The following is a 13,147-nucleotide window of genomic DNA, read 5'->3' as shown; positions in this document are numbered from 1 at the left end:
TAGCAAAAGAAGCAGAAATTGCTTCTAGTTCTGTTATCCCTATGGGAGCACTTTCCGTAGTGTGTAGATGGCTTGACAAACCATAAAACCTACCCTCCATTCTTGTAGTCTATTGCTTCAGGGCTTTTATTTTTATTTTTTTTTTTTTTAATAAGGAACATTTTCTTTATACTTCCCAAAAATATGGAAAGAGGGAAACGAACATATTTATACAAAGATAAACTGGAATTTGGAACAAAGAATATTTTGTTTTAACTGTACTGTCGGTCCCCTTAAAACTAGCAAGCTGTACTTGTATGACAACCTCCATTGTTTCTTCAATGGGTTGTTGCTTCTTGATAAACAAGGAAATACAGGATTTACTTTGCTCCTCTCCAACTGTACATATTAGCCATCTTTCCCTATCTACCTAAAACTACACGATTGAAACGTTTTAGCATCGCGCCCCCACTTCTTGGGCGACGCCCACTTTCTCTTCCATCCGAATCTGATATCTTTCAGAAGCAGAACAACCACTGCGATACAGGGGTTCGTGTTAGAGCTAATTTAAAGCCTACAGGTGAATATATTACCTGACGATAGTTGAAGAAGATGGTTAGATTATAATGTGAATCATGCAGTCATTGATATCGCAGTTAATACTACATTCATAATTTCTTTTATATCTTCAAGTCAGCCACGTGCCCTGATCGTCTAAGTATATTGGCGTGTCATCCTATTTTGAGTGGACATTGCCTGTTAATTTCCAGTAATGGACTCAACACTGGCAAGATGGAATTAGCTCCTATATTGTAGGGAAAGTTTTCTTGCTTTAAAACTTCAGGCGATAAAAAAAAAAGGTCATTGTAATCTTGGACATAGCCCAGTGAAGTTGTGATCAGTCTAAATAAATCTGACCCAAGTTATTCAAGTAACCACCTCATACGGCATCTGTTAGAAATTGGAAATGTCTCTCTCGAGCTTAGAAATTCAGATAACTAAGTTTTTGTTCCATAGGGCTTTTTGTTTTACAAGTGGTATGTGTGAAATCTGTTTTGTAAAGTGCTTCATTGTTAGCTATATATATACATACATATACATAAGACTGAACATTACAACTCCATTTCAACTCCTGGTAGCATTGTCTTTCATCTATTGCCCAAAAATATTTTAAAGAAAAATAATTTTAAAAATACCAGTCTTTTGAATCACAATCCCTGTCCTGAAGTACAGCTCAAACAGGATACAACTGGCTAACACTGAGCATTACTGTACAATGTAGGTCTGTATTTGCAATGTGTTTGATTAATGTCTGTTACCATGCCCAACATTGAAGTGAAACATTCCATTGATCCATCATCAACTGAATACACTGTACAGTACCCATCATTTGACCTAATGTACACATAGAATCTGATATGGCCTTTATACTGTACCTATACTCTACAACATGTCAACCATTTCCTTCACAATATTTTCTAACTACATAGACACAGTCTGTAGTCATGTGCATAATAAGTAGTGTACAGTATGTACAAGCACTTAGTTGTAGCTACCTATATATGCAGCCCTGTAGTTAAGAACGTTATGATGCCTACACTATTGTGTGATTGGCTGACAGGAAGCTAATGATATGCGTCCATGGCCAGCCAGTGCCTGCATGCACGCTGCAGCAGTGTTGATTGCTATCCTATATTATCTCGAGATGTCTGTTGTTCTCACGAAATCTAAAGGCTGTCTGGGTAGTAATATGCCGAGTGCCTCATGTTGCTTCTGTAGTGAAGGCTGTTTATAGTTAAAACAAATCGATATGGAAGCATTGCATCCTAAATGCAGTGCTTGAAACCTGAAGTTTTCAATGAAGCTTCTTTTCTTTGGTTTTTCAGTCCGGTTGTGTCTAAGTGTAATGAATGAGGAGACTTAATGTAAATGAAGATTCGATGCAATTTTATATTGGCTATAGAAACAGTCTGACTTAACCATACAGTATATTAATCTATTACCTAAGACCTCCTGACGAACAGATTTAATTTGTTCCGATGGTTTTTGATGATTATTGAAGAGAATTACTTCGATTTTAACTGCAAACTGGGGTTGGTTAGGCAAGTGTTCTTCTTTCAGTTAATAGCTTGAAAAAATATCGAAATCCCCCAAAAATGTGATAAAATGTACAGTAAGTACTTATTTTGTTGCTCTACAGTACATGTGCAGTTGGAATATGTATTACCTATTATGTGAGTGAAGTGTGTAGGAATTTGGATATGGTGGTCACCCTTTTTTTTCGATGGGCATTTGACGTCAATTTTGTTTTAAAAAACCAGACCATGAAATCATTTTCCCACTTTATTTGGCCCTCTGTTGCATGAAAAACTGTGCTCATTTACATAATTATTGTTGTGTGGTCTCAATCGATGGCGAAAGATCTAGGATTTTCATGGTTGCTTTAACCTCCCATTTTCAGAGAATTTAAGACACGATTTTCGAGCCATGCACCGGGGGCAGCTGAACTATAAAGTGGTAGCGACGGCTATCGGGGGTTGGCTTGTGTGGCCATAAGTGATCGTTTGATGTGGCTATCAATTGATATGGAAGGTAAATACAGCACTACAATTAGGCCTAAGTTAATATTAGTTTTAAAAAGACGCAAGGAGTCACCGCCACCACCGTCATCGTCGTCATCGGAGACTGTCCGTCTCATTCGCTGAAGATTCCTGGAAAAGGGAGCAACTCGAAGACTGTCGACATCGATGTACTTGCAGCAGGCTGTCTGTCGATTCATCCATCTTTGTGTTCGAATTGATTCCAACCGGCCGGACTGTCGTCAAGTTTCCCAGAGATGCCATTTTTTTTTAAATAAATATTTTGGTGTAAATTGCTGACACTTTTGTACGAACAAAGCATGCCTCATAGCACACTCACCCTTTCATAGCAGACCTGAGTCTCCCATGATGCCAGGTTAATAGAACACTAGTGCTAGACTCTTTAAAGTAATAATTTGATAATGTTCAGTTAGTTGTCTGGGGTCATATCTCATGATTTGTGTCTGAGGTACAGTAATAGCTGGCTGCTACATTGTTTTCAGCCTTTGTGTAGTGCTAAACTGCTTAAACTGGTGGTAAATATAGGTGTAGTTACTTAAACATATAGGTGTAGTTACTTAAGCTAGTGGTAGATATAGTTGAAGTTCTATTACTAGTGGTTGATATAGCTGAAGTTCCTTAAACTAGTGGTAGATATAGCTGAAGTTCCTTAAACTAGTGGTTGATATAGCTGAAGTTCCTTAAACTAGTGGTAGATATAGCTGAAGTTCCTTAAACTAGTGGTAGATATTGCTGAAGTTCCTTAAACTAGTAGTAGATATCCCTGAAGTTCCTTCAACTAGTGGTAGATATAGCTAATGTTCCTTAAACTGGTAGTAGATTATCCAAAGGATGGCTGAAGCACCTTTTAACTAGTTGAAGATATAGCTAAAGTTCCTTCAACTAGTTGTAGATATAGCTAATGTTCCTTAAACTGGTAGTAGATTATCCAAAGGATGGCTGAAGCACCTTTTAACTAGTTGAAGATATAGCTAAAGTTCCTTCAACTAGTTGTAGATATAGCTAATGTTCCTAAAACTGGTGGTAGATTATCCAAAGGATGGCTAAAGCTCCTGTTAACTGGTTGTAGATATAGCTAAAGTTCCTTAAACCAGCTGAAGTTCCTTACACTAGTGGTAAATATGGCTGAAGTTCCTTAAACTAGTGGTATATGTAGCTGAAGCTCGTCTAACTACTTGTAGATATAGCTAAAGATCCTAAGACCAGCTGAAGTTCCTTAAACTAGTGGTAGATATCCCTGAAGTTCCTTCAACTAGTGGTATATGTAGCTGATGTTCCTTAAACTGGTGGTAGATTATCCAAAGGATGGCTAAAGCTCCTGTTAACTGGTTGTAGATATAGCTAAAGTTCCTTAAACCAGCTGAAGTTCCTTACACTAGTGGTAAATATGGCTGAAGTTCCTTAAACTAGTGGTATATGTAGCTGATGTTCCTTAAACTGGTGGTAGATTATCCAAAGGATGGCTAAAGCTCCTGTTAACTGGTTGTAGATATAGCTAAAGTTCCTTAAACCAGCTGAAGTTCCTTACACTAGTGGTAAATATGGCTGAAGTTCCTTAAACTAGTGGTATATGTAGCTGAAGCTCGTCTAACTACTTGTAGATATAGCTAAAGATCCTAAGACCAGCTGAAGTTCCTTAAACTACTGGTAGATATAGCTGAAGTTCCTTGAACTAGTGGTAATATGGCTAATGTTCCTTAAACTAGTAATACATATAGCTGAAGCTCTTCTAACTACTTGTAGTTATAGCTAAAGATCCTAAGACCAGCTGAAGTTCCTTAAACTAGTGGTAGATATAGCTAAATTTCCTTAAACTAGTGGTAGATATACTGTAGCTTAAGTTCCTTAAACCAGCTGCTGAAGTTCCTAAAACTAGTGGTAAATATGGCTAATGTTCCTTAAACTATTGGTAGATATAGTTAAAGTTCCTTGAACTAGTGGTAAATATAGCTGAAGTTCCTTGAACTAGTGGTAGATATAGCTTAAGTTCTTTTACTAGTGGTAGATATAGTTGAAGTTCCTTTACTAGTGGTAGATATAGCTGAAGTTCCTTTACTAGTGGTAGATATAGCTGAAGTTCCTTGAACTAGTGGTAGATATAGCTAAAGTTCCTTGAACTAGTGGTAGATATAGTTGAAGTTTCTTGAACTAGTGGTAGATATAGCTAAAGTTCCTTAAACTAGTGGTAAATATAGTTGAAGTTCCTTGAACTAGTGGTAGATATAGCTACAGTTCCTTTACTAGTGGTAGATATAGTTGAAGTTTCTTGAACTAGTGGTAGATATAGCTAAAGTTCCTTAAACTAGTGGTAAATATAGTTGAAGTTCCTTGAACTAGTGGTAGATATAGCTAAAGTTCCTTGAACTAGTGGTAAATATAGTTGAAGTTCCTTGAACTAGTGGTAGATATAGCTGAAGCTCCTTAAACTAGTGGTAGATATAGTTGAAGTTCCTTAAACTAGTGGTAGATATTGCTGAAGTTCCTTAAACTAGTGGTAAATATAGCTAAAGTTCCCTGAACTAGTGGTAGATATAGCTAAAGTTCCTTAAACTAGTGGTAGATATAGTTGATGTTCCTTGAATTAGTGGTAGATATAGCTGAAGCTCCTTAAACTAGTGGTAGATATAGTTGAAGCACCTTAAACTAGTGGTAGATATTGCTGAAGTTCCTTAAACTAGTGGTAGATATAGCTAAAGTTCCTTGAACTAGTGGTAGATATAGCTAAAGTTCCTTAAACTAGTGGTAGATATAGTTGAAATTCCTTGAACAAGTGGTAGATATTGCTGAAGTTCTTTTACTATTGGTAGATTTATGCAAATGACAGTTATAGATTCTGTAAAACTATTTGTAGAAACAGCTAAAAGTTCCTTAAACTTGTGATACAATTAGCTAACTTTTTCTTGAAACTAGTGGTAGATTTACTCAAAGGATGACCAAATCTCTTGTTAACTAGTAACTAGTTGTAGATATAGCTGATATCATAAACTAGTGGTTTCCAGGGCATTTGGGAAATCCATTGCAGAGGATATCATTCTAGACTCATGCTTAGATCCTTCTACTCATACTCATAAAGGAAAATGTTGTCTGTAGAAGCTCAATTACCAAAAAAACTACTCCAGATTGGAGGTCTGTTGGATAGTTGTCGAGTGTTTGTGTTTTTATGGTGGTTTGTCATTCAGTTTGATATGCTAGTATGAGAATATATTGACCCATATAGTTCCCTTGTAATGTTCCTGTCTGTGAGCCAACTGTCACTTATGACTAGGTCTGTATGGCTAGGTCTTTATTACACATGGTCTGTATTATGTAGTTTCCTTGTTGCTGTCCATTAGTAGAAATTCATATGTCTAACTCGAACCTCAATCTACAACACAAATCCCTGAGTGTGGTAGGCTATACATTATCGATGCAGTCATTAGTCATAGACCAAACGGTTTCATTACTTTTCAAGTATTTCCAATGTGTCTGGCATTTGTCACAAAACAGCTGAAAGTTGTCAGCCAATATATACGACTACAGACTGTTCCGCAATTTATAATATAAAATTCTTTGAAATAACCTCCCAAGCCAATACATAATACACACACTATTTTCTATGCAGCTGCTGTACATAGTCAGTTATGTAAGAAGCAACCTGTTACAGATCATTTTGCCTGCTGAATAGTTTTCAGAGACTGTGTTTCTGTCATTTTGCATACACTCTGATATTTTTAATAGGATTAGATAAGGGCATTGCCGTAGTCCACTATGTAATGTTTTCAAGTGATATCTAGTATTAACCAAAGCACGTACGGTAATGTTTTGTCTGTGGAGATCTATGTTCTTGATATTGTATGTACAGTTATATACCTGCTGTGGAATAGGTATCCAGTATCTGCATTTGCAACATGCTATACAAAATTGTCAAGTTGCTATATAAGTGTAAAGATGTATAGCAGTTTTCTACACAGGAAGTAAAGTAAAATATAATAAAACTGTTAGCAAACTGCTTATCCACTAGAGAGCCTGTGTAAGAGAATGTATAAAAGTAAGTTGGCCTGACATTTCAATCCTAGCAGGATCTTCTTCAAAAGCTAAATGTCAAGTAACAGTAACAGAAGGAACAAAAACACGCACAGAATACAAACAGGTTAATGAGCATGGTGAACACAAAGAGATGGATGTAAGGGGATTATAAGGGATGGAGAGAAGAAAGAAAGAAACCAACAGGGGAAGAGGAGAGGTAGGAGATATACAGTGGAGGGACAAAGAGAGGGGAAGGGGGTAGGAAGTAAAGTATTCTGTGAGAGAGGCAGTTTCAGAGCGTCCGAAAACGCTACGCAAAGTTTGAACACTTGAATTATTCCCTGCCCGCTGTACTGTAGACGTTTAAAATGTCGTAAACCTCTAACACCAGTTAAAGCTTGCACGATATGTTTGCAGAGTCATTCTGATGCTTAGTGGGTTAAACTGACATTGTATGTATGACCAGTTTTCACTTGTGGTCACAAGTCATTCCTTGTGGTCACAAGTCGTTCCATTGTCACAGGCCATTCCTTTGTGAACAAGCTCAGAGGATTTGTTCAAAGACATTTGGCTTTCTTCAAGCTTGTAGTTGTCGTTAAGGATGTCATGACATACCAAACAGCTTTAGGTCCAGAGATGTATATAGTGGAAATTAGGCTAGACCAGCCAGATACTTTGTTGTGTGGTGGTCAGGTGGTGATGAAGACCAATCTATGCTATTCAATTGAAAAATAAAGAAAGATAGCATGAACTCGGTGTGTAATCCGTGATCTTTTTAACATCAGATTTTTAACTAGCTAAAGCTTGAGAAAATGACCTTCAGCACTTTCCAGTCGTTTATAACAAAATGGACTGATGTGTCACTTCAACCCGTGTACAGTCATGAAAACCATGATCAAATGATGTTCCCTGCAATAATAGTATAATTTGCACCTAGTAACAAATTCACCATGTGGAAATAAATGACAAATTTTGCCAAGCACAGAGGAGAGAGATGTTGGAAAAAGTTGTCATTCCAATTTAATGAACTGAACCTTTTTTGTCATATATAGCATTTAGTATTTATATCCTCCTTTTGCAAGGATCTTTATTGTAGAGATAATTCATGATATCAATGTTACAGCAATCACACTGGCTGAGTTATACTATGCTTACTATAGGGATGCATTTCCTATTTCAGTTCATGTACTATACCAGTACATATTATGCTACAGTATGGTTGTTTGTACAGACACACACACATACCCACAGTGCTGGAGCGTCTGTTGGAAACGATTCTGTACTACACACACATACTCAAGCACACACAGACAGACTGTGAAGTGGCATAATTCCTTCACATGCAGCTGTCAGTCTTTCTCCACACAGTGAAGTACTGCTGTAACTCCCTTGGCCAGTGATGCATAAGCGCCGCAGCCAAGGTATTGATTTAATACACTGTGGTATAGCCACTGCCATGCTGTGTGTGTGGCTGTTGTTGTGGCTTTCTACAAGGGCATTGAGTAGGGTTTGAAGGTCAGTTTTCTACAATGTGGCTTTAATGAAAGTGCTGATCACAACTGTACTGACAGTGTGCAGTGCTTGCAATATGCATGTGTGTGTGTGAGATTAGTTTCAGTAAATCACCCTATGGTGTATATATTGTACAGGTATGTTTAAATATATATATGGCTAACAGTCACACAGGGATGTACAGGGTTGAATATTCTGTGTAGAGATTTAGGTGAGGTGGATGATTTTTGACAACCATAGAATCTCAGTGTATGTTGTATCATACTCTGCATATATATATATATATGTATATATATATATATATATATATATATATATAGATATATATATATATATATATAGATATATATAGATATTGTGCTGTGTCATTAGCCTACTCTCTTGTAATGTATACTTTAACAGAGACATACTGTAACACATTGGCTTGTGTTCCTAGACCTGTTAGACATGAAGAAAATAAATCCTTAGTGGATTTGAAGAGCACAAAAGAAGAATTAAAGAAAAGAAAAAAAAAACCAATGGTGACAAGTATCTAGACTTAATAATAATAATTATTCAGTGGATTTATACAGCGCCAAATGAAAAACAAGCACTAGCTACTCTAGGCGCTTAACAAAACAAGTCAATTACAATGAAAGGAACAAGTCAAGAAAGGTCCTGGAATAATAATGAGCTGTCTCATGAACTCATGTTATGAGTAACGATCAATCTTTTGTCGAAAGTTGTTAGATAGGACATCCACACACCTTGCACTGAAGTAGTTAAGTGAAATCATGGAATTGTTATGAAACCCAGCTTCACACATACAATAGACAATAGACATCATGTAGTGTGAATAAAGTATCATTAACTGACTTGACAATTAGTAGGCCTATATATATATATATGTATGTAATTGAAATTGTAGTGAGTTGGAAAATCAAGAACAGTGAAAAAAACTTCCAGCCTCCATCTGGATTCGAACCCGGGCCACCAGCTTTATATGTGAACAGCCTAACCACTAGGCTGTGGACGCTGATTGTATGTCCAGAGGTTTGAAACCTTTAAGGAAGGTCGTAATTCCACTGTAGGCGTTTGTCACCGTTTCGAACAATGCTAGTTCTGTTTTGGTGACATATATATATGTATATTTGTTTATTTACTTATATATATGTTTGTATACTTGGACATGTGTCATCTTCAACTCTCCAGTGATGTGTCAAAGTAGATAAGATTGATTCAAGATGTTTTTACACACAAACTTGAGACAGAGATGTAAATGTATCACAAAATCAAAAATAATATAGTCAGAGAATATGTACCAGAAGACAGATTTATAAGCTTTCTCACTGAGATGAAAACTGATGGAAGGTATGAGCAGCTTGTAACAGTTGAATTACTGTAGTGTAACCCAGCCCCATTCATCAATTTTTAAAGTTTTAAAGTTAACAAAAGCATAATTTACAAGATGTATACCCTCCTCCTCCCCACCCTCTTTTCCCTTCCTCACTATACCTTCCTCCAGACAACTTCTGTCACTTTTTCTTGAACACTCGACAAAGTATATTGTTTAAGGTAAAGTATACTTCAAGTAACTAGACAGAGTAATTTACCATCTTTGCTTATCCTTAAAGATTTAAAACCGTGCATCTCATCTAACAATCCAATCACTATTTTATGATTGACCTAGTCGTAATTATTCCATTCATGTTTTGTCTTTCTCATTGCAGCAGCCTGTCAGCCAGTCCTAATCCTACTGGAAGGAATTCCCCTCTGGCAGTAAGTAACTTCTTGTATTCTCTTCCATGTACATCTGTAACCGTATTGTTTGGAGGGCTATAGGGGTACCGTACAGTGCATTCATAGGGTCATAGATCACTTTACTAGTATTTGGAGGCAGCAGCACTTAGAAATCTGGGTAGGTAGGGGGATAGATGGGATGGACAGGGTATGCATTTCAATTTCATGTCATTGTGGGCCAAGCTTTGGCATGATGTAGTGTGTGGATGTATGAGTTATTCATAGGGCTTGTGCTGAGTTTGTGTTGCGAGGAGGGAATGGGCCAAGTGGTAACAGCTGATATCTATACCAGTTATATTGGGATTTTTCATGAAAACAAGTTACAAAGCTAGAATTATTAAGAAATCTCTAAAACAAAGGTAGTCTAAAATATTGTCCATGTAATATTACATTTGTGTACATGCTAGCTAGAACTGCCATGAAGAACAAATTTCTTCAAATTTCAGTTTTACTTTTAATTGTGTAATATATTACCAGTTGCCATGTAATGGTATGTCAGCCCTGCTAAGATATAACATGCAGTCGGATTATATTAGTCTGTGGTAATATTTTACAAGTTACTTTGGTGAAAATTAATCTAATTTCAAATTCTCATAATTATCAATGAGTCGGCCACATACTCTTTACAGTGGCGTAACGTTTTTGCCATGATTGTCCTTTTTGAGTTTTAAGACTTTCTTGTTCTATTGCGTACAGATAACTTATTTGCTCAATATTGTCAATATTATGTATGCCTCTTGGTATGATACTTCTGGCTAAATTAAACCCCTAAATTTCCCATGAGTTAAAATTGGTCTCAAACCTTATGCTGTCATTTAAGACATGTTTTGAGTTCCATGCAGGTAGGCCTAAAGCATGTATCCTGTTTTGTAATCATATATTCATATATATATATATATACCCAGGCTTCACAAACACCCTTCATTGGGGCCTATTTCAAGTGAAGTCGACTCAAGTTTCTCTACTCGAGTTGTGACTGTGATCTGGCATAGTTAGCCAAATGCTGATCCCATTGTCTATAGTCTGACAAGGCTAAACAAAAAGCACAGGCTGTCAAAAGTATGACAGTCTACCAGTCGTTCCTTGGGCACTGAGAATGCTCAAAATCTAGAGACAGATGTCTCACAGAGGACTGCCTGCCCTTCAGGACATGAAATAACAGTTGAGTAGCAGCAATGAGTTTAGACCCCTCCCAGAAACAAAATACTGTATGTGTTGATTATAACAAAACATTTCCCCCTATCCTGACAAATTTGGTGTTCATTAAATCCCGACTTTACTAGTCTTCTATAAAAAAAATATAAAAAAAAATAGTCACTTTTACTGTCCTTAAGCAAGATGAATGTTACTGCCCTTGGTAGGGTAACTAGAAACTACTGTACATTGAGGCTTTTCAGCAACCTTATGAGTCTACAGTTTAGAAAAATAACTTTGAGAGAGGGAAAATTCATGGTGGATTTTGTTCCGAAAGGCAAAAGAAGTGATGGTGATGACGCGTGTGTGACACTAGTTTATTTAAGATACAGAACATTGACATTCCCCACCTTGGAAATATGAAAAGGAAAACCAAAGAGATTTCAAGTAAAATGTCAACTTTCAGATCCTAGTGGCACTATGACATCACAGATAGCACAGAGACAACACAACTTTTGATCTACAGCATCTTCCCGACAGGGCAAGATTTTTCTTAGCTTGTTTGGGTGAGTTATTCTCCACAAAGATCTATGTCATATATGGAAAGCTATTTGATGATGGTTGGGTTTGAGTCCCCTTTTAAAGGCTTTGCAGACTCGCCCTAAACCGCGTGCGGCCATCTGAAAAAGTTAACTTTCCGTTGCTTGCAAGTGACGGTTTGTTCGTTTCGCTACAAAATGCAGACAGTGAAATGCAGACGTGATACCTTGTTATCTTTAGCTGGACCTGAGATGTCCATCGTTGTATAGTTCCTACACTGTGCTGTGGGTATTGACCGCAGCTGTATGTACTGACTGTACACTAGTCTTTAATTACCGACGGTAGCAAGCTGTGTGTGTATTTTCTGGGATCGATGGTGGTGTCTAACACTTCTGTTACACCTCATTCGAAACTAGGTCAGATTACCGGCATTAGACGTTTCTTTTTGCAGAGTCTTCACTCCCTTTAAGCCAAGTGGTAAAACATCTGTGATCTAGTCTCATTTTCTTCATTCCTGCAGTTCTGGTATTGCAGTACACACCACACATTGATGATGCATGCCAGTAGAAATTCATCCTCTGAAATTACTCTGGAGTTTATTTTGAGTTATAAGATAGATGGCCAGGAATGTGACATAATATAATCTGTGTGTTCACAAATAGAGGGAGACTTGCTGGTATCACTTGAACTGCAATGTGTGCATGAATTACTAATGGGGTGTGTTCCTAATGTGTGCAGAAACTGACAGAGAGGGCAGCAATCATTATTTCTCTTAGGTAACCTGGTGTGAGATTAACTGAAAAGTCATTCTAGGTTGAGGGCAGTATTTTGAAATGTTGTTGAGAGATTCTCAGTCTAATTATTAAGCTGGTAAAAAGTTTTTAAAAGTAGTCTCCTCAAAATTAATATCCTCCAGATCATTTATCTTCATAAAACTTGGTAAAAAATTTCACAAATACTTTTTCCTGGATGTCGAAAATAAATAGATCAAAACAGTAAACAATAATGGAAAGTGTCTGGGAAATTATTAACAATTTGAAAAGAGCCACAAGAAAGTTTGGGTTGGAACAAGAGTTGAAATCAGTGATGTCACAGGTTTGAATCTGTTTTAGTGACAAAGATTCATTACTCTTTTGCAAAATCTTCAAATATTTACAGAAACTGAAAACAATAAGTGAAATTGTAATATTTTGGCAAAATTTAAACATAGTGACCATTATTTCACCTCCTAACACTTTGAAGGTTTCAATATTGTTTACTTTAAAACATCTATCATCTTGCCATTCCTTATCTAGAAATGTGACATACGTATTCAGTTGTCTTAGCTGTTCAGAGTAGATTGGTGTTTGCTTTAAATTTGAATAGTAATATTCTTGAGGGAGAGAAATGAATGAACCCTTTCAGTTTTCCAGTGGCTACCAATGACAGTTGTCTGGGAATGTTAACAAAACTTTCCAGCTGATAAGTAAAACTCTCCATATTTACTTCGCTCCTCTCTTACCTGTCTCTCCACAACCTTAGCACCCTCATTCTACCGTGCCTAGAATGTCCTGGTAACCTTTAAACACTGTGCACCCTCTACGACCAGCTACCATCCT

At 36.9% G+C, this 13,147-nt stretch overlaps 1 protein-coding gene across 5 annotated transcripts in view; it reads left to right on the top strand.

The window, feature by feature from the left end:
• The window catches only part of LOC139964634 (uncharacterized), a 62,427-nt gene that overhangs the window by 26,346 nt on the left and 22,934 nt on the right, over positions 1 to 13,147 (top strand). For 2 of the 5 annotated variants that reach the window (XM_071966396.1, XM_071966395.1), the window contains exon 4: positions 9,806 to 9,854. In XM_071966396.1, the coding sequence (XP_071822497.1) occupies positions 9,806 to 9,854 (49 nt within the window). Of the gene's footprint in view, positions 1 to 2,440; positions 2,572 to 9,805; positions 9,855 to 13,147 lie in introns of all 5 variants that reach the window. The other 3 variants (XM_071966399.1, XM_071966398.1, XM_071966397.1) reach the window with 3 other exon arrangements.

Source organism: Apostichopus japonicus, chromosome 23, assembly GCF_037975245.1.
Source record: "Apostichopus japonicus isolate 1M-3 chromosome 23, ASM3797524v1, whole genome shotgun sequence".
NCBI classification, from domain to species: Eukaryota; Metazoa; Echinodermata; class Holothuroidea; order Aspidochirotida; family Stichopodidae; genus Apostichopus; species Apostichopus japonicus.
The sequence above is the reverse complement of the archived record's forward strand: the minus strand, read 5'-3'. Positions and strand labels throughout refer to the sequence as shown.